The 26,595-nt window shown below is 40.4% G+C and overlaps 1 protein-coding gene across 6 annotated transcripts in view; it reads right to left on the bottom strand.

Moving 5' to 3' along the window:
* Window positions 1-26,595, bottom strand: part of GRM3 (glutamate metabotropic receptor 3) — a 111,366-nt gene that overhangs the window by 15,389 nt on the left and 69,382 nt on the right. For all 6 annotated transcript variants that reach the window (XM_074827933.1, XM_074827938.1, XM_074827935.1 and 3 more), the window contains one exon: window positions 19,302-20,157. In XM_074827933.1, coding sequence (XP_074684034.1) covers window positions 19,302-20,157 — 856 coding nt within the window. The remainder of the gene's footprint in view (window positions 1-19,301; window positions 20,158-26,595) is intronic.

Below are 26,595 nucleotides of genomic sequence, written 5' to 3'. Positions count from 1 at the left end.
GGAATAAATCTCTTTCCTTGCATCTGTGCCCATGCTGTGCTTGAGCATGAGCAATATCATATAAGGATGTAATATCTTCCTCCACTTCAACCTCCAGATACTTTAGATTTCTTGCAGTAGATTTATTTAGCTTCTATAAAGCACTGAGGCTAAATTCTTTCACCTTTATTCCTGCAGAGTGTTACCTTATTTTGCAGTACTCCCACTAAAGGCAGTAAAAGGGACAGTGGTTTTTGGCACAGAAGCCCCAGTTGGAGCGTTGATGCATAGCCTATACCCCCTCAGCTGCTGGACTTGGAGTGCATTTCTTTCCCAACTGTCTTCTTATCTTAGGGCAAGGTTGGAAGATAATTTACATCCACCTATAGTCTCTTCTGGGTTTGAGCCAAGACTCGGCCTGTTCTTATCCCTTCCCTCTCCTGCACTTTACTGCCTCACCTGCATCAACCACAGTGGTAGACAGCCTTGATTTACAGGATTACAGACTAGGTCTGGGTAACCCAGGAATGCGTAAGAGGATTATTTTATCTTTTTCTTCCCTGTTGGCATCTAGTTGCACTGCATGTAGCCCAACAAGACGGCTGAGTGCACAAAAATTAAGGGCAGCATATTACTCCCCCAAATGGCCAGTCCTCCTGGAAATAACATGCTCTAAATTAAACAGGTATCTGAATTCAAAATATAGGTCAATAAGAAGAATATTAAGCAGCTTCACTTCTCTCCCTCCTCCTCTTCACGCACAGGCATGTAAGCTCTCTCATCCAGGAGTAGCATTAAAATGAAATCATAATGCAGCACTTAACAGCTCTTCAATAATGTGTTGTCATTGACAGTGTCTTATTTCATTATTCATAACACTTATATAGATTGTAGAAGCTGTTAACGCAGCAGCCCAGTTTTAAGAGCCAATTTATTCACTTCAGTGTTATACAGGCCAGCTCCTGAGGTGTGCCGAGAGCCTGTGACTTCTACTGGCACCACTGGAGCTGCAGGTAAGCGAGACAAACTGCAAACTGTTTGCATGGCTTATCTTCTGTCACGTGCACGAGTACCCCGGCACAAGTTATGTGAGGGTCAGAAATATCAGTACTTTTCAGGAAAGAGTTCTGCCTGCGTAACATGTTAAAAAACTTCTTAGTTCTGATAAAATATTTATCATTTAAATAGAACAAAGTATTTGCCTTGGACTTTGCAGGTAGGTCAAGAAGGCAAAGCAGGTAATCTCACGTATAGTTAGCTCAAAGCTTATGCGTATGTTGCCTTCCATGGGTCTGGTCCCACACTACAGATATGAAGAAAAATAATTTGTAGGACAATATGTTTTAAGTCAACCACAACTAGTAGCTTAAAACATTAATTTTTAGTCTCTGCTAATAGAGGAAAATAAATCACACTCCTTCAGATGGAGAGGATGAAATCATTTAACCAAACAATGATGTATTAAATTATAGTATGGTGAGCCAAAGACTACAAATGAGCCCACTGGGTGGCAGCAATTAATATACTGACTGATTACACATAAAATCGCTAAGGCATTTTAACTGATATTTATCAACATATTCTAGATCCTGTAGAACTACTTCCAAAAAATCATGTTTTCAGAAAATATGATGTCATAATAATCATAAAAATGAGATGCTTATAGGAAAGAATGCAATATCATAAAAAAGCAGGACTTTATGTTTTAGAGTAACAAGAATAACTTTTGCATATTAATAGATGTCAGGCCACATCATAAATTACTTAGAACTTTTTTGCAGTTACATTTTAGTTTCGAGTGTAAATCTACAATATTTATAACAGGTATTTTTGGCAGGTATTTTTCAGGGTTGTAGCTAAGCTGTTTTGGATCTGATCCTTGGGATACGAGAGACAAGACTCTCTGGGTCTACCCATGCTGTTAGCTAAAAGTCTATCTGAATGACAATATAAACTTTGTTTCCTTTGAGCAGTATCTTTGAATCTTCTCCTCCCCTTGCACTTCATGAAATGAATTATCCTTATGCAAAGCAGTTATCCAAGAGAAATTCTATAAAAGAAGTTATTAAGGAAAAGAAAGGATAATTAAAAGTGACTTAAAGATAAACCAGCAATGCTTTGTGCTCCAGCTTGCAGCAGTTCATCAATGAAGATGCAACACCAGTGGCATTAATGAGAACAGGAGAAACCCTCAGGTATATGAAGTGCAGAAGACAGAAACCTATGGAGCCACAGTGCAGGCAACCCACCTCTGCCAGTTCACTGGAGAAATCCTATCGGAGGAGAGGATGCCATTGTGTAAGTGGAGCACAAACTCCTTCAGCTTCAGATAAGAGAGGAAAGACTGTGTAGTTTCACAACAGTTTTAGTGGCAGGTATGGGTAAGAATGTAAAATAACATCATAGCTTCTATACAGTGAATTATGTCATTTTGTTTCTATCTTCCTACAGTGGTATTCCCTTTTCTAACAATCACATAGTTATCAAGTATGTGCTTATGTGTTGTTAGAAGAAGGTGGGTTGCTTTCATTTGGAAATCTTTATTATTTTTGGTGTCAGTGATATATAGTTCTTGGTGACATGGAAGATTTCAGAAAGAAAGTTCTGAAGGTGGGATTTATTTTCTTATTGGGCAAAAACATTATTTTAAGAGGTGGTATAGGAAATATTTTTTAAAATGCTTCTGATTCCACACATTGGCTCAGTTGGGTGAAAAATACTCCAGGATTTTTTAACCAGGGATGAGTAGATGAGGAAAACAAAGCAGTTTTAATCCTAATTAGGCACTGGGAAACTTTCAAGAAACAGAGCAGCCTAGGAAAAGATGAGCGTCATCTGAAATGGCTTGGAATCAGACAGGATTTTGTTTGCCAGCAACATCTTTGGGCCAGGAAGGATATTTCGCATACAGTCTTGCATATGTCTGGCACAGAGCTAAGTGTATAGATGTTGTCTTATAGAAAATATAATCAGTAACACTTCCTGCTAGGAATGATGACAGGTATGCCTACATCTGAGAACATCCTTCACATCCAATAAAACATGCATCTGTTCTTTGCTTGCAGAGTGTATTCTTTCAAAACAAGGTACAGATCAGAGGCACAACTCACTAGCTAGGAGGCAATTCATTAATAACAAGGCTTGATGAAAGCTCTGTAGTTTTTCAGCTCGGCAGTTTGCAAAGCTGTGGGATTTCATGTAGTTCAGAAAGAAATGTAAAAGGGACTATTGTGTGCACCAAAGGCAGATTCTTCAACAGCTTGTTGGCCCCAAAGACTTTCAGCCAATAGACTATAACCATATCGTGATTAAAAAGAAATGCAAATGTAAAGAGGAAACAGGCGGGAGTTTCTGAAAAGTTAGGTAAAACCTCTTTAGTCTCACTAGATGGTGCTGCAAAAACTCTGAACTTCTGATTTAAGACTGAAAAACAAGACATTTGTTTATGTACTGGAAAAATATAGTTTTTTTTAATGCCCCCTACTCCTTCTGTTACACATCCTGGGCAATGCCTTTTTAAAGCACTGTAAGGAAGAACCTTGATAATAATACAACAGGATATGGTGTGTTTGTCCAATGGACTTGTCTGCATGTATGATGCCTTATCTTGAAAACTATGCATACATACTGAGAATGCATACATCTTTTAATTTTCTTTTATTTTTATCTAGATATGGTTTGTTGAGGTCAAAGTGACTTATTTCTGCTTGGCTGAACATTCAGACTGAGTAATGGAGACCTGATGCACCCACTCTTGTTTCTGTCTCAGCAAAACGCAGCTGGTTTCACATCTGATTGGCAGAAGGGATGTTGAATTTGGTAATTTAAAAGTTATTATAGGAAAGATCAGAGTGAAGTGTCACTAGATTGTACCTCTTCACAATTAATAAATAATGAATGGTCTTAAAATATCAGTTTTCACAGAGACAAGTAGTCACTTTTAACCTCTGCACCATCGTTTCTGGATGTGTTTGGGTCATATGCAGTATTGCTTTTTCTCCTTCAAGAAATGAATGAGTCTAATTAGTCTTCTACAAATGTAATTTTCCTATCTATGTCTACAGATTTTCTATTCAGCTCTATGGTTTCTCTCTCAGGTTAGAAACTTGTTTACTGTAGGGAACTTTAACATGTCATAGACCACCACAGTGTTCACAGTAGTCAGAGATAGAAATGTTTCCCCAAGCCTAGTTGCAAAGATCTATCACACAGGTATTTGCATATGAGTTACTTATCCCAAGCTTCTGCCCTACAAAAGAGAATGGGTGTTTCTAGGGTTCACCTTAGAGTAGGTATCTAGGATAGCTCATCTGAATTGTACATGTTTTTTTTCTGCTGACCATAATGAGAGTGACTAGCTAAAATACACCTACAATATATGTAACTGAAGTTAGGTGAGATGAATATCACCAATATTTGGAACAGAAAGGCTGACAGCTGGAGTGCCAAGTGATATCACCTTGCACAAGCTCTCTGCAAGGTACCTGTGAAGGAGTGTCTCTTGCAAGCTGCCTGCAGAGGCTGCAGAGGCAATCTGAGAGGAGTCCAGGAGAAAAGTAATGTGGACGCTGGCAAAACAAACTAAGAGAGATCTCAAAGATTAGAAGAATTAATTCAGCTTGTCATTATCCTCAGCCTGGCTGAACACAGAACCCCCTAGCTACCTTTCCTGTGAAATGCTTGCCTTAAGCATAATGTTTTAATTTTCAGGTGTGTGGTGTCCTCTTACTTGTGTGGCCTTTGGATATGTGTTGTCTTTAGGACTTGGGGATAATGAACTAGATGCTAAGTTACAAACCTTCATCAAGGAACTTATGAAATCATTCTTATTTTTTTAAGAAAATTTAAGAAATTAAAAGGGAATTTTTGATTTCTTAAAGGATTTGGATTTTGAGACACGGAAGGCAGAAAGCATGTAAATGTTTTGCAGTCATTATATTTCCCTTAAAAATAGAAAACATCCCTAGAAATTAAGAAAATTTCTTGACGTTTTTTGGTTAAGGTTGCATTAGACCAACTTTAAAATAAATCAAACATTCATGAAAAAGCATCTGAGGTGTTTTTCTTTTTTTAATAAGTCTGCTAGGTTGATAATTGATAGGAATGATTTGTGAGATTCCAACATAGCAATGCCTTTCAATTGATACCATTCTTTTAATTTAAGATTATTCACTTTAGGAAATGGCTGGCACAAGAGGCAAAATGCATGCAAAGTAATTTATACTAGCAATCAACTTGCAATTACAAAGGAAATTAAACCATGGCTTTAACTGCCTAACTCCTCCCTCAGGCCAACTAGTTATTTTGTAAACAGAAGCAGGGGGAACCCATTCCCATTATGAAGAATTATGTCCACTGTTAGGGTGGCAACACAAAAGCTTGGGAGCTGGAACTGTAAATTCTATGCTGGCCTTTGGTATCTCTTGAAATATTTTGGTCTGAGGAAAAAATGAGTTGGCTGGTGAGTTATGTTACAGTTGCTGAACATGAGCATTGCTTTCAGAGCTTGAGATTTTGGTTGGGACTTTCTGCCAGTCCCAGGGTTATGAGTTCTCTGTGTCTGACTTGGACTGTTGGCTGAAGGACATTCTCATTTAACCTCAGTGCTGGGACTGGTGTCATGCCTTACCCCTGTCTTCTCAATACATCCGGGGTGCAGCTGAAGGAGGTTGAAGCTGTGTGTTAATTTTGCTAAAATTAACTTTTGGACTAAGGGAGGGACTCAGTTATGTCACAATGGCATGAATCTTTCTCTTTTTGGAGGTACCATTCCATGATGTGCTAATTCCACCTCAAGATTGCATATAGTAACTGGTGGCTAAGGATGTGTTGAATACCTAATAAAATTTTTTGTTCTCTTTGTCAGCCTGAAGGAAATATGAATAGATTCAGTTATTAAGATATTGAAGGAAGGTAGTTAAAACATTCTCTCCTCTGTGAGGACTTGAGGATTAGAGAGCTGTTTCCAAACAGTGATCTGAATAATTTAGATAGTTTGCCCTTAGAGATCAGAACCAAATGAACCATGAAATAGACCCTCTGGCTGTTATTTCCTGATTGACTTGATATGGAGACACTCCCAAATCAGGTGGGCTGACAGAGATTTAATCACTTATAATGCAATACTATTATTTAGTAGTAGGAAAACTGTAGCTGTGATGGTCTAAGATTCACGAAATTTCAAGCTCCTAAGAAAAGCACTATTTTTTATTAGACTAGTCTATAGAAGGAGGAAGTGCAGAAGCTTTCAGGCACAAGGTGACTTCATTAGGTCATCAGAGAAATTGCTCAATAAATTTGACCTTCAATTATTTTGAAGGAACAGCTCTGCTTGGAGTTCAGTATATCAGGTTTTTATTTCCTCCTGAAAACACAATTTCACTTTGCAAACCGCCTCATTATTATCCATTTTCAGAGTGATTGCTGGGAGCTTTTCCTTCGCTTCTTTAAAAGTATATAGTTTAGAAACACAGGGTCTGATCAAGATGCAAGACAAGATACAGCAAAGAGATGTTGTGCCAAAAGCTTTTCTGTCCTTTCCAGATACGTGGGCTGTCTAATAAAGGTATTGGCTCTTCCTACAAATCTTATGACTCTACGCTATTATTTTTGTTAAAAAGCTACTGAAAACTGTCAGCAATCACCCTACAAATTGCTAATAATGAGATAATTTGCAAAATTAAATTGTATTTCCAGTAGGAAAATAAAACCATAAGTAGTGAATTCTAAGGAGAGCATCTTTTCGAAATAACTGAAGCTCAACTTTATTAAACATTTTGTGGAAAAAAGGATTTGTAGGATGCTTCATAACTAGAATAAAGAAACAATGCTGCGGTGAAACACACAGAGGAACCTTTATGCTCAGACATATTATGCAGCTCAGTTATAGTACTTGGCACATCTGACATAATGTTGGTGGAAGACAAAGAACACTTGAAGTTCAGCTGGAAATGTAAATATTTCACACATCTTATGGTGTAAGATTCTGGAGCAGATCAGTTCTCTGTAAATATAATATGTGCATGAAAAAAGTGGCCTATATTTCTTTAACCTAAACTTCATTAGAGTGTCTATATTGGGAATGTAGTTTTCTTACAGAGCTCCTATAGCCAGTGGAGAAAATCAGACACCACCAAAGTTGGGCTCTGGCTAGACTGAGTTGCCATCAGGAAGGTGGGTAGCTTCCTCCTTCAATAGTTCTCCAGTTATTAGACTACCAAGTGAGTTGTGTCAAAGAAGATATGAAAGCTGTCTGGCTTGAATTTTGGCCACTGATGGAGAAATCATCAAACTAATGTTTTCAGTAAGGCCCACCACACACATTAAATGTGACTCATCTTCCTTTGTAAAGGTTTGAGCCTGGATTTGCTTTTTACTCCTTCCCATACAATAATGTGATGGCTAGAAATGCACATCTACTAAAATGACAGGTTAAGTGAGTATTCAATAGAGTATATCTCCCATATGACCAGATGCTGAGTCAGCAAATCAAGAGGTGGAAGTGGGTTACTCACAACAATGAATTTCAGTAAAAAGATAGTGATATAAAGGATAAGAACTTCCAGCTTTTATGGTTATTCATGCCTATCACACACCAGCTGCAAAGGTAGCACATCACCTCTCCCAGCATCATCAGTGTTCACTGACGTGCATTATCCTACAACATGCAAGCTGCATGTCCTATTAGTACTTGCAAATACTTCTTCTCTCAGGAAGAAAAGATAAAGCTGAGAGCACAGAATCATTTTTGCTAATGTTTTGCTCTGCTGAATCAGTTCAGCAACAGCAACAGCAATCACTGGACCTCAGGGGAAATGTAAAACGAAAATGTTGATTTATTTGCCTGTTTAATGGTGGAAGCAGAGACATATTGATAGGCTTAGACTGATAGTGTTTCAGAGATCTAGAAAGGACATTAACAGCACTGCCTCAAACCTTCATCTGACTTGAGATATTTTCTTATCTAAAGAACCTTTAAAGATGGACTTTTTATTCTTTTAGTTACTGGACCATTAACTTGCCATTAGCTATTTATTAAAATAGATGTGCAAATCTAATAGAGGAAGTTTAACAAACTTTTCCAGCACATTTTTGTCAGTTCCCAATAGCAGTTTCATTGAGTGTCTTATTTGCCACTGTCTGGTGGAGATCTCTCCTGACGTAGCAAGATAGTCTCTGTTAGCAAGCTGGCATCAAGATCTCGGATCAGTGATCAGGTTCTCCATCCATCAGGGCCATAGATAAATGTCAGGGAAAAATTCCACTTTTGGAGAAACTATAGGTAAAATTTATTTATAGGGCCAGTGTATAGTTATTTATGGCAAGGGAAGGGACCACAAGAGCACAGCCTTCTGCTGTTAGAGGTAACAATGCTATTGCTGCTTAGATTAGAAGAGTCAAGCAAACCCAGCCCATACGCTTCTGCATATGATCAAGCATTTTCTAGTGTTTTGTAGCAAATTTAAGACCTACTGTAAAAGATAAAGAGCCACAGAAAAAGTGTTCCCACAATAAGAGTGTGGGAGAGTTCTGTAGCAGAAACTCAGGAAGATGCTTGATGCTCCAGAGCTACACACAAACAGACAGCTACTGATCACTACAGAAATTTGACCTTGGCAACAAGGGATGATTCTTTTTAAGGCATAATCAATAGAAGGAAAAGCATGTATACAGCATATACAAAACATCCTGTGTACGGTGAAAAGACAGAAGAGATAACAAGAAGCTACAAGGGCAGTAATGGCCTCTGCAAGAAAAGGAAAACTGAGAAAAGAATCACTCTGGGACTGTCCTCTGGTTAAGGATTGTGCAACTCATTGGTGCTACTACCCAAACACCAGGAGGTTCTTCCTTCTTTTTGGTAGAAAAAGATGTCTGTTTTTTGATTTGCTGTTCACTTTTTGCCAATACAAACTCAACAATTGCACATCAAGTATTATCTTCTAATGTAGAACTGGGTCGAGCAAATCCAAATTGTAAAGAACAGTGAGTGCTCTTGTGAGCGTGTGCACATGCATGTGTGTTTGTGCAAGCCTGTGGGTGTGTTTTTTGATCTAAATGTTCCATATGACACTGGTTGATACTGAGTCATGGAGTCAAAGTAATGTCAGATGCAGCCATTAGGGATCACAGTCCACCCTGAAAGACTCAGCTACAGAGTTACATGGGATTTCCGTGGCACATATTCTGTGTGAGGACTTTGTTCAAGGCTGTGCTTTGCTCATCTTTCTCACACTAGTAGTCTCCCTGTTTGCACTGAGCATGGTGCAATTCCTTCCCTGGCTAAAACTGTGGTGTTTTCTCAGCTGAGCCTTGCATTTCAGCCACAGAAGTGGTAAACATTTCATATGTATAAAGGAATTGCTGCATCAGCTTGCTCTGTTGTCCATCAAATTGTCTGGAATCTGTGTATAGCAGTGTCGCACTGAGGAGCAATTGCACATACACATTTAGAAAGTTAATATCTCTCAGTCTTCAGAAGTACTCTTGACTTTCTTCTGTAGGAAAAGTGCTAGATATATGTGTGTCATTAGTCGAGAAGAGATGAGATGATTCACATACTGGCAAGTAGGAAGATGGGCTTGTAACAAGAAAAGCAAAACCGTAGGAGCTGAAAAGTGGATGCAAGACTGAGGGGGCTGGGGCCTTCAGACTGTGAGGTACATTAACCTTTGCTTTCTATTTATTGGCTGTTTGCAACTACCATTCACACCACCACCGTTTTTGGCTCTGTGCTGTTCTTCCTATGCACTAAAGAGATAGTGAGTTTTGGTGTCGAGATCCTACAAGCCAACTTAATGATCTTGGTAATTATTTAATGATTTACAAGCCTCAGGTTTAAGGACTTATGTTTGGAGATAGTGTCATTTCTGGCTTAGGGATGAACCCCTTTGCATCCCAATAGTGAACAGGTGAGTTGATGTTGATTTACTGCTCCATGACTGGAGCAAGGGGTGACAAAGCAAATCAGAGGATCAGTGCTGTTCCTGAGCCATGCTACAGTTAGAATTTTATGGACATTTTTGTTAGAAATTTCTCTGCTTCTGATACCCCTCTGCATGAATATGTGTGTTTTTCCCTCTGCCTTGAAGAATTTTATTATTCTTTGTATTCACTTGTTATATCCTTAGACAAAATACACTTTCATGGCAGGAAGAAGGAAACAAAGGGAAATGACTCACCCAGATAAAGGCAATGAAATATCTTCTTACATTATAGTCTGTGTCTGCTATCAAAATAGCCATAAATATTGCAGTGATGCCAAAGCAGACATTCTCTGAGATGCTTTTAGAGGTGTTTAGAAACATGGCTCTAACAGATGAGGAAGTGAAAGAAACCCACCCTTTAACACATTTATCTGCCAGGTCCATCCAGTTAGCAGTCGATGTGAATTGTGTATAAGGTCAGTTTGTGGAGAGTACTCATACATAAAAGGAGTTTCTGCTTCATGAAAGTGCAGATCTAGTTGCTTTTTGAATTTGCTTTTAGAAGGTAGGTGTGATCTACTGGCCTAATTTTTTTGATAAAAATACTCACAAACACTTGCATGAATATGAAAGGTAAATTTGTGATATCCTTTCAGTCATTTCTCTGAAACTTTTGCCCTAAGTACTTCTTTTGATTCATGAGACCATTTACATAAAGGTTGTAAATATTTGTGGAAAATGTGTGTAAGTGCAAAAATTTAGACAAGGGATGTTTTGAGGTTGGGTTGAACTCCTTTCTCCCTTTGAGATAGAGAAAAATGACTGTCGCTGAGCTCGTTCGTTCTGCACTGAATGTCAGAAACTGGCAGAGATAAGCTGGAAGGGAGTAGTTTAGTCTTTGCAGAAAGCTGAAATAAATTCACATGCTCATCTGGGCTGCAGTTCAACAAATACAAGTACAGCAGTCATCTTGTGGCAGGTTTGCATGGAAATATGCTATGTGGAAGTGATGCAGGATTCAAACCAAGATCCATGTCTAGATTGCAGCACCAGGCTGGGCAGAAGGTTAGTGTCTCATTAATGCGGCTATATTGATTTGGTACCTTTGCACTGTGCTCTACTGGGTGAAACAAAAGCGTCTTTCAGAAATGTAGTGATATTAAGGTTATTTCATGAGAAAAGATAGTTTTCTACAGATTATGTTTTCAGTTCCACCTTTCCAGTATAATTATTAACTGCCAACAAAAATACAGGTTTGGTAAAAGATAACATTTGGCTATCTTTGGGGCTAGATTCCTGGGTTTGTGACTTTCCATAGTTTTCTTCATCACCTTTTGAAAAGACTAATTTTCTCGGGGATTTAATGAAAGTCCAGGACACACCTGGATTACTCAAAAGAGTAATTTATTTTCCCAATGTGTCATGCTGTCCCAGTGTGTCCCTATGGAATCCTTGTCCTCAGCCTCATTAACACTGCTGTGGTCATGTTCTGAGCGCAACCTCTGCCTTTTTTAGCCCCTAAAATAGCGCCTCAGCATGCAGGTGAGACTAACTGAGATTACTTCTGGAAGTGCTAAAGTGCTCTTCCATAGGAGGTAGTAGAGCAGAATCTGGTCTTCCCTTTGGCTTTTCAGAGCCAAATTAGAGGTTAAAATGTAAGGGGTAGAAATCCTGAACCAAACTCTTTTCTCACATATCTTCTTCTTCCAGGTCACAAGGAGAAAGAAGCAGACCTGACACCTTTTCAGCTATATGTGGATGTCTTGCATGAAGAAGAATAATATAATCCCATGGTATGTCCTGAGCTGTCCCTCTGTTGTAGAGATGAGTTGGACTGGAAAAGAGAGCATGCATGGTTGGGGGATGAAAAGGCTGTACAAGTTTTCCTGCTTCTCCGAGCACTTTGTGCAGACCCTCGGTGTTTGGGATTCACATAACATTTGCCAGTGAAACAATAACTATTATAAAACAAGCAGCAGGCAAACACAGAAATCTGTGATTTAGAGAAATTAGGTTACGAAGCCTTCTGTCTCTTAAATATGTGATCTGAAAGCAAATAATTGCTCAGTTTTTCAGTCATGTGTTTCTCCATAAACGCAAAGTGTCTAATCTCATCCTCATTTACACACCCGCATGGGCACTGCGCAATCTAGAGATTTACGAGATGCATAAAGGCCACATTATAAATATGACAAAAGCAGCTGACTTTGTTACATACAAGACACAGACTATATAACTTCTTATTCAGTTTTTCATAGCTCTGCTGAAGTGGTGGGTTGTATAAATATTCAAGTAGAGGAAACTGAGATGGAGAGCTATTTGCTCTTTTAGGGATGTCAAAGCAACTTCACCTAAATATGCTGCTACAAGTTTGAGGCCATTGTTGGCCTGTGGTTTCTGCAGACTTTCCAGGAATGGCACCCAGCTGGGTAAAGGCCAAAGGCAACATACTTCCAGAGCCTTTCTGAGGACTATGAGAAAAGTTGTTGCTGCTCTGTGTTTGGCTAATGCTGCATTTCCCATCATTTTGTCTATGGGAGCTCAGTGCTCAGGTCAGGCAGAGGAGTAGTGGCAGCAGGCAGTGGTGGCAACAGGCAGAAGTGCTTTCCTCCCTAGTTAGATGGGAAGCAGTGGTCCAGTACACCTTGGCTGTTGCTGCTGGATCTTATCTCAAGAGGCAGGAACATAATTTAATCTCTGCTCCTGCTCACTCAGGCCAATTACTGTTAATTAGTACCAAATGAACACATGAAGAGGCAGCATTTTATGAAAATCTCTGGCTAGATAACAGACACCATTAATAGGTAGGTCACTGACCTGCCATGCTGGCAAGAAAAGTTCTAATGAAAATTTTATTTGGAAGTTGTGCCCTAGAGATGACAATGTCTGTGTCCTGCTGCCAGCCCAAGTACCCAGCTTACATGGTGCAGTGTGTGACACACAATGCATCCAGGGTGCAGACTGGATTGTTTGCCACCATAGTCCCTCAAACCTAAATTAGAGGATGAAAAGATTCCACAGTATTTTAAATTCAGCCAGTTTACATCTATAAAGCCCTGAGCACCTTGGTCCGATCTTGCAGCTGACCCTGCTTTCAGCAGGAGGTTGGACTAAAGACCTTCTGAGGGCCCTTCTAACCTGATTTATTCTTTAATTTTATGATTCTATAACTTATGAATCTATATTATACACAATTGAATATATATATGAAAATATGCATGTATATTACAAAAGTACAAAAATATATGAATATACACACATATTAAAAGCTTCAGGAAGGACTAAGCAGAAGGGGTAAATTTGCCCAAAGGAAAGCTGCAGATCCCCATCAGCAGGTACGTCTGCCAAGAGGCATCTGAAGGAAGGAGAAGATAGAGAGGGCCATCAGGAAAACCAGGCTGTCAAAATCTCACTACAGCTCTATGTGTATATATACCAGTGTAACTCTAATATAGAGAGAAATATGGGAAAATACTGTGCAGGTTCAACTGTTCCTCTGCTCTGAAATAGCAAGTCTCAAGTGTGCTTTCAGAGACTGTCCCTTAGCTGCTTTCAAGGTTTTAAATGCTATGACACATTTGTGGTCCCAGGAAAAAAGCAGTAATTTTTCCTATAAATCCTAGACATCCTTTTCATGTCTATTTTTAATGAATATCTTGGGGAATTCACTCTGTATTTTCCTTGGTTTTATTGGCCACAAATCCATCATGAATTACACTTTTTAAACATTTATGATTAACAAGGTATTAGATGCCTTCTGCCCATGAAAGTTTTACCTTCAGCTGAAAGCAGTGTTCTGGTTTATTTTACAAATAAGCATCACAAGGAAGGCCAGCAGAATCTTACAGCTGACTCTTCAAGTGCTGGAGGCAAAGGGGATCTGACCTGATAAACAGGAGCTCGTTGGGTGAGATGTCAGAGTAGCAGGGCCATGTGCTGCAGAGCCTGGGATATGAACTCTTGCTTTAGCCTCCACATTCCCTGCCAGGGCCTTTGAAGTTACTGCACCCATAATCTGCTCGTGATAGCAGACACATAATTTGTTGGTCTGTGCTTCATGCAAGCATGGCAGGACAGTGAGCTTTGATGTGGACTTTTGACGGGAAACATTTATGACTAAATCCCAGAGCAGGGACCATGCAGTGCTGCCGTGCTCAGAAGTGAGGTGACATCTGCCTGTTGCAGACCATGACTTTTAAGCTTTTTCCTACTTGGGTGGAAGAGCTGCTAAGGAAATGGTCTGTGAAAGTATATTCCCACCATGGAAGTCACCAGTGTTCAAGAGTAAATGAGAAGGTGAGTTTGTGTTTCTGCTTCATATTATTTGAGTGTTGACTGGGGCAGAGTGGGACGAAGAAAAGAAAGAAAATAAACCACACAGAAACTTAGGATGAGGCAGGAAAAAAGTTTTGTCATAAAGTCCAGTGGATGAAAGAGGACAAATCAGGCCTGACTTACAACCCTTTTTCATTCTGAGTAGTCATTCTGGTTAGTCACCTGAGAGGATTTAGCCCAGTATAAGCTAGGTTTGATGATATAGGCTTTACTGTGGAAGAGCTGGATTTCTGAACGTAATACAGGGATGGACATGACAGTGAGTCTTGTAGCTGTAGAGGAAGAAAGGGGTAAGAAAAGACACTCAATACTATAAATATATGTATTGCTTAAAATTTGTAATGATCTATTTTCCAGAGTTATTGCTTTAGCCAGATTTCTCCTATCATTTGCTGAGGAGATTCAGGAAGCTGCAGAAGACAGGTGGACATGCATACACCCCTAAATCCAACCTCCCTCTGCCTGTACACTCCCACCCCAGACTCATGGCAGAGTTAAACCTGCAATACCATCAGCCCTGGTAACTGTGCAGTGGGAAAAGCTGGAGCCCAGTCCCACGCCCTTGGGTGACAAGGCTGTTATCCTGCACAGCCAGCTCAGCAACCCTGGGCCAGATGGAGCTACTGGTGGTTCTTGAATGTCATTGCTGCCCTTCCTCATCCCTGGCCAACTTGGAGCCCAAGGCCCCAGAGGAGCAGTTACACCAGGTAGCAACACGTGGGGCGCAGCTGTGCAGGACCCTCCCTCTTTATCCCAAATGATGGACACCCTTTTCACACTGCCTGTGCTAACGTTCACTGTCCTGGTACATGTCAAATAGTGCTGTGGGCAAGGATAACACTGCTTTTCTGTTTCATCCTGGTGGCTTAAAGGAGCTAAAACAGCAGAGCTGGTTGCCGCACTGGTCCCTCCACCCCTCTGAGGGAGGGAGGTTTCTGGATATGTGGAGCTCTGCCTCGTGTTGGGGTTCATCTCTGGATTCACAGCCCTCCTGAGAGTCCCTTCCACACACTAGTCTCCACCAAACAATGTTTGGGAGATAGTGAGAAGTTTTTACTCTGTGCTCTCTCCCATGGAGCCCTTCACTTTTTTTTTCAGCACTTCTTTGTTGTTCTGGTAATACAAGCTAACAGCCTCTTGAACCAACATCTCTTTATCAGCAAAAGAGCATCACAATTCAGAACATCAAGTGCTGCACTTGTGCCCTCAGGAGGGAACACAGAGGGTGGGAAGATCAAGAAGATGAACCAGCCTATATCTCTTTGAAAGGCCAAACAAGCACTGAGACTGAGTGAGTGTGTTTATCTAGGGGCTGGGCTTTGCATTCTCAGATCCTGCTGCTGGAAGTGGGAATCAGGCACAGGCATCTCTTCTCCCTTACTGAAAAGATTCAGGACATCACGACATTTGTCATACACGTCTTACTGACTTGCAAGAAAATTATGTGCTCAGTGTATTGCACAGACACTAAGGAATAAAATCTCACCCTGCCTTTGTGCCACACTGCAGTTCTATGGAATGATTTCAATTTAATGAAAAAGGAGAAATAAGTAGGACCGCAGAGATATTAACGAAATACCTGTCACACAACATGTCAACATCAGTGGCAGCATGAGAGTGCACAAATCCTGGCCAGTCCTCTGCTCCAAACCTGCTGTTAGCTGGTCCCTGAGTATTTCCCTACAGATCCCATTACTGCTGTGCCTGAGAGTCTCACTTCAGGCTTTCAGCTAAATGGCAAGTGAGAATCTTAGTTGTTCTGTGCTCTATCTGCAGTCAATAGCAAGAGATGTAGGGGCAAATCATATCTCACGTGGGCTACTTCACATGCTCTGTAAGTGCTGATCTGCTCCATTAACTGTAATCAGATACTAACCAAAACTAATTCAAGTGTGTAGGGTAAATGTCTAAAATTGCACAGTCCCACACCAGCCATATCAATGCACCCTATCATTTACTCAGGCTGGTGTGTTTGAAATGCACCATCACCTGTTCCTGGAAACTGGGAGAATACATTCAGGGCCATTTGTCAGATTTCTTTCATGGTAAGCTGCAGGTTTATGCATGCAGGGATCTGTTGTTCTGTTTCTCACTTGCATCCTTTTAGTGGGTGTGGATCACTACCTAAGCTAAAGAGAGAAAATTCACAACCTGACTTAGTTGCAGTGTACCTGATGGGCTGGTAGCTTCCATGCCATCCTCTCTCTGCATCTATTCTCAGATTTGGAGCTGGAAATATGAGAGTGTCATTGATCAAATGTACCATGCAGCAGGGTCCTGACATTGTATTAACAACACACCCAGAGACTTTCTTCAACCAAAAAAGAGCAAAGACAAATTCTTGGTCCCATGGAAATCAATGACAAGACTCATATGTATTATAATTTCACACCTTTCTGAAAGGAAGAAGGCATGGGAGATTTGCTGATTCTCTCCCTACATAAAAATCACTCATCTGCTTAAAAAATCACTGACATTAAAACATGGATTCACATTTTAATGGAAGAGCTGATAACAAAGAAACAGATGAGTAAATCATGCTGTAAGCTAGTAATAATATATACAGAACAAAACCATTGGAAAAGAACCTGACAGGTTTTTTTCATGTTTTAAATTGGAAATGAAAATTAACTGAAACTAAAGCTCTTCAAAGTTTCAAAGATTTCCATGTTGATTTTAAAGCAAATTAAATTGGTTCTAAAAAGAGACTTCTGTTTTCAAAATTTCAAAGTGACAGGCTTTGATTTTTTTTTTTTCCCAGCTTGAACAGCTTCAACTTCTAATTCATAAAAAGTATAAAAGATATTTCAGTCAAAATGAAAATGAAGTTTTTTGGCTGTATCTAAATTAAATTTTCCTGGAGTTTTGGTCAAAGTAAGTTGTGGCTATTTTGACTTTCTGTCTAAATACTGAGTGGGAAAACACTTGGGTGCTTAAAAAATCTTTGCACGATAGAAAAATTATTAGGAATCATGTACTGGAACCAAGATTGTTTAGTGACAGACTAAAGCTGGACTCTATTAAGAGTGTACGCATTTAAGCCCATAAAAATACCTAGACTGTCAGAAAAAGTTTCAAAATAATTGAAGTTTAAGTTATTGCAGTGCCTACTCATTTAAGTGCCTCACTCATCGTTACTGTCCTGAAGTGTCTCCTTGGCAGGGGCAGAAGCACATCGCACACCACTGCCATCCCTTGCCATCAGGATGCCAGGACCCAGCTTCTGGAAGAGCTCCTAAAACCTTTTGATTTCAACAATTTGAAGGCATTCAAGTATCTCTGAGGAGAAGTGTAGGTAAATGAGAAAATAGTTTCTATGTGTTAAGTGCTGTGGGGAGGGGGAGGAGAAATGATGGTTATTTTCCATAGGTCTAAAACTGAGAAGGTTGTTTCATTCTGTTTTGTGCTGCTTGTGAAATTAATAAATAAACCAAATGCAATTACAGCATGACATATAACTTGTATACATTGCCTATGCATCTGTATATGTCATGGTATCTGACTATTCTTACTGATGCAGCAGTCTTTAGGAAGGAGGCCAAACAGCATGATGCACACAAGCATTGTGTTGCTCAGGCCAGGCATGTGGCTTCAGCTGCATTGCATGCAACACTCAGATGCGGGTTTTGAAGCATCTCAACGTCCATCTGTTCTCGCATTATTTTTAATTTGTGACCGAATCTATATTACCAGACCATGTCCAAGATCCTGGGTCCTCCTGAATCCCCTCCTGAGAGATGAGTTAAGATGCAGCAAGTGACCAATTCCATCTGCCCCTTCTTGATTTCTATGGTAAAGAAATCCAGGCATATGGGCTGCAGGAATTCCTGATGTGCTCTGAACAATTCAGCTAGTCAGCTAGCAGGATTCTGGATGATCAGGGGCCCTAAGGAGCTACGCAGTATGTGCTGGGAGGTATGCCTACAAGCACCCAAGGAAATGGAGTACTTGGCTACACCAGCCATAACCCACTGAGAGTGAGAGAAGCACTAGGGATGTGGTTGGTAATATCTAGAGATGGGAGGGAAAAGTTCAATCTCCAATTAGACAGTTTCACATAGTTTCCAGTGTAATTGAGGATCCCTTGGGACCGAGCATGTTGTATCATACACATATTTATCCTTCAATTCCTCTTGGAGCTAGTTCTCATACACAGCACAGCATGATGTTTCCTTAAATCAACTCGGTCAGCTGAGAATATCAGTTTAATAATACATAGAAATGCAAGCTCAACCTAGATGCTTCAAAAGAAAGTTAGACACGTAACAACAAAAAGACATGATGCTTTACACTTGGTTCCTCTGTAGATCTATTTAGCTTTGCTATGGTGTAATATTATCAAGAAACCTAAGCTCAGACATATGTGATGGCAAAAACAGAGATGTCATGTGCTGTGCAGCCAGTCCCCATGAAGTTTGCTCATATCATTGCCAGATCATTCACTTTCTCTCCACAAGTCTCCTGCATGTGTTTAACCTAGCTTTTTATACGTTGTCATCAAGACTAATGGCACTGCCCTACATATTTAAATATTTTACCTTGATCTGGTTCTATGGCAGGAATCATTACTTTACCATTGCAAGGACATTGGCCATTGACCATGCTCCAGATATTATGTAAATTCATAACAAAACAAGGAAGGGAAGGCCAGGTCTTGGCACAGGCATAGCAGGCAGCTGCCTAGTGTAGCAGGTGGTGAAAAGATCATTGGCCTCCAGACATGCCCAGCTGAAGCCAAACTGTTTGTGAATGAAATGCAAGTTGGTGTGTGGAAGTTTAGAGGATGGAGGGTAACATTTCCAAAACCAGCTGTTGTCACCTCCACCTCTTGCTTCTTCTGGAAACAGGAGGAGCATTGAGTTGTTTTTTTAGAGTCCTGACCAATCTCCCTGTCCTTCTTCTTTCTGCCTTCTTGTGGCAGGAGTGGCCTTGCCTGGGTACCACCCTGGTCTGAACTGTAATAATAGGTGCTACTCGGAATTCAGCTGGCTCTTACTGTGACTGATGAACATTTCATTAATTACAGTGACATTCTGTATGTACCAAGAGACAAGTTATTACCTGTAAAGTTTACTTTCAGGAGATAATCTTTGTACAGCTTCCTGCCATCCAGATGCTTCATGGCATCACAGAGTTTCGTGGTGTTTGGACACAGAGTCCTCTGCATTTTATGCAAGGCATGGGCCATTGCATACACAGCATTCACAACAAACATGATTTTGGATTCTTGCTCATAGTTGGAACTGTTGATGGTGAAGTGCTTGTCACAAGCCTTTTTATGTGGTTTTCGGTTCTGGAGATTACACTGGAATTTTTGCTCCCAGAAGTCCTTGAACCAGGGGTTGCGTCTGTTACTGTAAGGGCTGAGGCTTTGGAAATACTTGTCAAACTCTTTAACTGGATGGGAAGCCAGTTCCAAGGTTATTGCCCCAGAAGCTATGTGCTCATTGCCCTTGACAATACTCTCTTGTGCTCCCCATCCATCGCTGGCAATCCAGGTAAAGGAAACGTTGAAGCGGTTGGCAGCTGCAATGAGCTCCCGGGAGTCATCGCCTCGCATGAAGAGCACCACCACTCTGGCATTGGGTTTCTGGAGAAGCTCTCTGATCACACCATCATAGGACTTCCTGATGTTGGACCGGCCTACTTTCTCGGAGGTGGCGATGCAGATGTTGCGGAGGCGAGCTTCCTGCTCAAAGGCTTCGATCCCTGTCTCCCCGTAGTCTCCTTCTGAAGCAACTGTTGACACGTAAGTCCAGTTGAAGTACCGTAAGATTTCAGCCATGGCTTTTGCTTGGTAGAAGTCAGGGGGCACTGTCCGTGCGAAATAGTCGTAGCGGGATTTGTCACTCAGCTTGGCACTGGTGGAGGCATAGCTGATCTGGGGGATCTGGAAGAGTCTGAGCAAATTCGCCACCTAGACATAAGGGGGAGAACACAGGTTTTTCAAAGGGTGTTATTTATAAAACTGAACAGAAAAATTTAGGGAGAGGCATAAACAATGTTTTTTAATAAGAGGTGTTCTGACAATCACAGATTAAGAGTGTTGATAGAGCACAGTACACTGTGCATATGCAGAATAGCTGTTGTGCTGCCCAGTTAATTCCCAGGGTCCTACTGGGACTGTAATGGACCTTTTATTTCTGTCAAATGAGTCTGTTTAAACCAACAGAGAATTTGACACAAATGGACAATATACTTCAGTCTCAGCCTGTGCTCTTTACTGAAGTCTAGGGATTTGCATGCCTTTCCTGTTCGTAGCATGTTTCATCTTCTCCAAAACTCATTGTATTTGATAACCAAAAGTACTAATAAGACATAAATTTCTCTTTTATGCAAATATCACAGAAATAAATGTACAGGGCTTTCACAGGACTTTCTGACTGCACTTATTCAAGTTCTGAATCCCCACTTCTCCTACTTTTTACTCTTTTAAACTTTCTTCTAAGCTGTTCTGACTGCAGTCCTCCTGAGATGGCATATTTGTGGCATGTTAGTACTCCTCAAGTGTTGCACAATGTCATGTTGACCTACAGCTTTTCATAAATAATAAAAACTTTTAATAATCTCTAATAGCCCTTTTTGTGTGATTTATTTTGTCCAAAGTCCTGGTTTTTGTGGTATTTTTCATATGTTGCTATCTCCCTTGTGTAATTATTCCCAAATCTACTCTGTTACTCCCATAGAAGTATAGATCCTGATAATATCTGGAAAGAAATGAAGAAAGGTTATGGAAGTTTTTTCCTGTGATTGCTGCTTAAATGACAAAGGGAAGACTTCGAAGTTCTGCTCTTGATGACTGGAATTTGTGTCCAGTAGATTCAATTTAAAGCTGATCTTGGAGTACAGCCTGACAAAACCAAAGCAATAGTTGAGTAGTTGAGATTCCTAAGGGAAACTTATTAAAAATAGCCCAATCAATTAATTTTTCACATTTTCCCCAAATGTTTCTCTGACCACAGACTATGTCTGTGAGAATTCAAAGGCAAAGGACTGTTTTGAAAAGAATGCTGTGGAATAAGGCAAATTTTAAAGGCTCAGATGTCAATAGCAAAATAGACGGTCTCGTAAAACAGAATAATTTTATTTCTTTTTGGCAACCCTTATCTTTTGGGATTTTATAGATTTACATTCTCTCTTTTTTTAAATGCAGACACTGGACAAGTGTCTCTCTGTGGCTTGTCTCCCATTGTAAACTGGTGTAATTTCTTGTCTGGGCCAGACTGCTGCTTAACCATACGTCCACCGTGCCTTTCACAACCAGCTGGGCCATCTGAAACAGGGGACTTAAGGAGACTCATGTCTGGGGCACCAGGGAAGAGCAGGCGGGATGCCCTGGCATCTCAGGGCTCTAGGTGCCTGTATCTGGGGAGCTGAAGCATGTCTTTATAAAATAAATCACTCAGAGTATTTTATTTTCATTTAAACAAAAATAAAACCTCTTCTACACTGCTTGGAAGGAGTATCCTGACAGGGAGCTTTGGCTAACGCCTTTCGGTTTTGCCTATGGGTGTAGGCACATGTCTGGGAAGCGCTGTGGCTGAACAAGTCTCTCAGGAAACAGCTGATGCATCCTTAACCATCCTGCTAGGTGGTAACATGCATTAAACTGCCTTATACTGGAAATGTGGAATTTAATTTCCACTGTGGTGATTTAAACGAACAGCTTTAAAGTAATGGAGTTGGCTGAGAGGCTTGTTTTCTCACCAAGGTGCAATGGATGCTCTGAGCATTGCTAACACTCTGCGGCTTTGTAACTTTTGATTACATGCCCACATATCCACATGGTTTGGTTCACATACCCTCACCCAAAAAGAGTACTTTGATTTGGTAATAAGAATGTCCTTCCTGTAGTTATTCTGGAACATTTCTTGCAGAACCATGTGGGCTGGAATAGCTATTCTCGTCTCAGTTTATTCTAGCAGGAATTATTTTATTTGAGCTAAACCATAATAAGGATATGCACACATATCATTCTGCATTTCCCCCCCCCCCCCCCCAATTTGCTAAAAAAGAAGTCCATTTTCTAGCTAAAGCAGTGCTACTCAGTCTGTAGTTAAGCCTTCAGCTCACAGAAGGAAACTCTAACAAATATAGCAGCTTTTCTATTGTTTTTTATTTCTTTTAGTCTGAGCAGCAGGGAAACAGAACTACACCCCCATTTTATAAGGAGGCTCTGAGCCTTGGAGGTCACTGTACTTCTAGGGTCCCTTCAAACTGCCTGCAATTTTACTTCTTGGTCTATGGGGAGAAGAAAGCTTTGCTGTGGCAGTGCTCTTTGCTGTAATCCTCTTCACTGCAAAGCTGTCTAGATGGTAGGTTTTTCATAGATCAAAAATTAAAAAATACAATAATGTCTGATTAATCATAGAGGATAGTGACCCAATCATCCCCAAGAACTGTGACTGATCATGGAGCTCAGTGAAGTTATTAATTCAGATCAGGACATTCTTCTGGAAATTCTGGAGTTGGGGATTTTCTGGAATATTGTAACATCTTGATTTTAGGGACTAATTTTTCAAAAGAGCTCAGGTCTCAGGCACTTTGCTGATGCAGCCAGTTTCAGAACAGTCCCTTTTTCTATCCATTTCCATACTGATCTGAACAGCTGATTCTGAAAATCAGATCCTGATTAAACAAGTAACAAGATAAGGGCACAGGTAATAGGTTCTGGAAAGGAGCTGATATCTAAGGCTTTGTCTGTTCTGCAGTATCTCAGTGTAGTAGAGGACAGTGCAATGTGAACCAGAGTTATGTGCACGGAGGCTGAACCACCTGAGATATACCTACACCATAGCTCTATGCTGCCTTGGGATGTGCGCTACAGCTTCAAAACTGCAGTGTAGATCCAGCTTTTGCTAAGTGAAAGAATCTATCTTGGCAAAGCTCCAGGCAGCAATTTAGTCAAGCCATGGTGCATGCAATTAGAGCCTCAAATCCATATGTTGGCACTTAAGTAGCAGTAGTAGCCTGTTTTTTTTGCTGTCAAAACCAGGGGATTTTGCAGATACATAGCACCTTTGAAAATAAGTCTGGATGTTCTGTATCTGCATCCTAAAACAACAGCTTTGCACAGCTTGCTGTGAACAAAGCGTGTCGATATAGTCAACTTCCAGTGTGATGGGAAACCTTTATTTGCCCTCACACTGCAGGGTTTATTAGTGTAGCCACTGTCCCCTGCTAAAGTGTCCACTTCCCAAGTAAACATGGCTCTCACCCAGCTGCTAGGATGGTGGGTGATTCATAAGGAGCTGCCCAACATGAGCTCAGCAGGAAGTCCAGTGTTAGCCCTGTCTCTCTGTAGGGACAGACTGCACAAGCAAATCCTGGAAATGGAGTGGTCAGGGCAGTGCTAGAGGAGACTGATGTCCTCTCACAACATTGGAGCCACATCTGTCACGTCTACTTCTCTGCATTGTGGACAGTACAAATACTTGTGGGAAATTGCCAATATAGTTTATAACACTGAAAATGGCTTCCTAATACTTTTCTGCAAGGAGTAGTGGATTAGGTACAGCTATCAAACATGTGAATCTGGTTTCAGAGTATATTTCTGGCCATTCAGGAGTCCTGATGATAGATGGAGTCAGATAAGTGACACCTATATATCTCATAAACTCATATATGGATTTATTAAATCCCATCAAGCATTTTGCCTGTCCTCCATAGGACTTTCTTTGCAGGCGGTAGGATTTATTCTCATGTTTTTAGTTAAAATTTCCCTTCTTAACAGCCCAGAGGCTGTTGCATGGGTTGTTTGAATGTGTGCAGGGCTGGTGAGCAAAGAAAACACTCTGAAAAGAAATAAATCTCAAAAGTCTTAGAACAGATAGGGTTTCTTCAACACAATACACAAGTGTGTATCACACATCTGTTGGAGAGAGGAGGCCCCTTGTTAGATGACAGTGCTCTCTGCACTTCTAAAATTTTACTACGCAAGAATCTCATGGCACTTAACACGGCTTAATGAATCCAATTTCATAGAGCTCCTTTGAGACAGGCAAGAACTCCTGTGGCTGTTTTGAACAGACAGTAAATTAGGCTGCTGAGCAGAATGGGATTGAGGTAAGGGAGGTTTGTGTCTATTGAGAAACTGGAGAAATCCCTGTCTGTCTGAACTGCAATCTGTCCTAACGAAAATTCAGTTGCTGCCTTTGGTCACCTGAAAAAGTCTTTTTATTCATGAGGATAGATTCCCACAGCGAGACCATGGCAAAGCCATGTCCCAAGGATTTTCTAATGTCTGATGTCATTGCTATAGCACAGGAGCTGAGCTTGGACTTTGAAGAAGTGTGTGCTGCTGCCAATGTATGGTGTATCTAATTTCTAAATGATGATAATCTACATTATATTGTAGATTAATAATAATAATAATAATGATGATGATGATGTAGATGTATTATAATAACAATAATTTTTATTATTTGGCCAGCTCCAGGTCAAACTGCAGGTAAAGCATTTGCTCCAATGGTTTTGTTTTGCGCTTTTTTTTCTTATTTGACATTTTTTTTCTTAAATCTAAAAAGATTTTAACCAAATTTTAGCAGAAAGTGTCATTTTAAAAAAGCAGGAAAGAAACAGTTCTGAATGGGCTGGAGTGTGGGTATGTGATAAATGGTGGGCATAAAGTTAATGTAAAGAATAAATTAGGTACCTGTTTCCAGTCAACTGCCTACACTGGCCTGTACACCCTCCTCATGCTCCCAGCTCCTGGTTTGTACATTTGATGTCAAGTTAGAACCTCCCTTCCTTCAATTTATAGCCATTTTCTTCCATCCTCTTGTCATGCATCTCAGTAAAGACTTGCTCTGTCTTCTTGAGAACCAACCCATACATACTGAAAAGCTGACATTCGGTTCCCACTAAACTTTCTCTCCTCCAGGCTAAACACACCCAGTTCCCTCCATCTCTTCTTGTAGGGTGTGTTCTTCAGACTATTCTCCTCGCAATCATCTCTGTATTTATTAAATCTTTCTTTTATTGGGACATAGCATTCCAGATGTGGTCCACTGAGAATAGAATAAATAGAAATAAATAGAATAAATAGAAATAATAATTTCCACCTATCTACTGGCCATGTTTCTGTAGATAATGCCCAGCATGTTGTGAGCCTACAATGCTGCCAGGTTGCATCATTGGCAATAAATATGAACAATACTGAACAGATAGGCTCCACTATAACTTTCCCTGTCCTTCTGCGACTCAGTAGGCTCAAAGGTGTGGCTCTCACCTTGGGGACAGTGTGACCCAGTGTGACTCAGCTTGGGCACTTCTGACATACTCATATGGTTTGGGAATATTTGGGAGGTGTAGATGCCAGTAATGTAAATGCAGCTGCTCATCTTGGACCCAAGAAAATACTTCACTCCAAACTGTGGTTTGTGTTCAAAGCAAAATTAGAAGCCTAAGTTCCTTCCTGCTTCCAGAATTGAAATACCTCTATCAGTTTGGAATGTCCTCTCTCCATAACCCATTTTAAAACTGTAGGTGTTTTGTCTGGGATATTATAAGGAGCACTATGTAGGACAGTCTCTACATGGGGACTATGCCACCACCTGCAACAGAAAATGCCCATTTGGCTTCAGTTGCACTTCAAGTTCTGACCCCAGGAATGCATCAGCAATACCAACATCCCAGTCTTTTAATCATTAAAGATCACTTGCAAGGAACTAAGCCAGAAGCACTGAAGTTGTTTAGGAGTCCCAGCCTAGCTTGTACTCCTATGTAATCTGGCACATTGCAGGACTGAAGCAGTGATTTCCATCAGCTTTCTCTCTCTTTGGTATTAAGAGGGCTGTTTACTAGTTAGTGAGTTCCTTAACAAAATTCCTTCCAAACGGTAACTCGGGGAAAAATAATACATTACCAATCAAATAAAAATGTCTGGCATTTTTTGTTAGCAGGGGGAGGGGAGATGACAAGATTGGTTTTAGTCTTGTTCTTCTCCTGAAAATTTTGGCAATGAAGCTGGAAAAATATAGCTAAATATCTGCAGTGGACTCAATAGCTGTCACATCCAGCGAAAGCAGTGTTTGAACAGTGAAATAATTGCATCTGTGAAATGAACATCAGAAATGGGAAATACTGTCAGAATAACACCTAGGATTTCTGTGGAGGACCTAGGAATTTCTTTTTATATGTGTGTCCTGTATAATAAAAAATAAACCAAGAAGCAAATGCAGAGAAATGTTGTACTCGGAGAGAATAATTTGGAAATATTCTTTTCTTTTTTCCTGCAGGGGATAGCACAGTGAGCTGGTGCATATGTACTCTGCCTCCATATAGCATTAACTGTTGAAGTGAAGTAAGCTAAGCACTAAGCTGAGAAGAGATCTGTGCAGAAGACTTTGGTTTG

The sequence above is a fragment of the Strix aluco genome, chromosome 5 (genome assembly GCF_031877795.1).
Source record: "Strix aluco isolate bStrAlu1 chromosome 5, bStrAlu1.hap1, whole genome shotgun sequence".
NCBI classification, from domain to species: Eukaryota; Metazoa; Chordata; class Aves; order Strigiformes; family Strigidae; genus Strix; species Strix aluco.
This window is presented reverse-complemented; position numbering and strand designations above follow the sequence as displayed.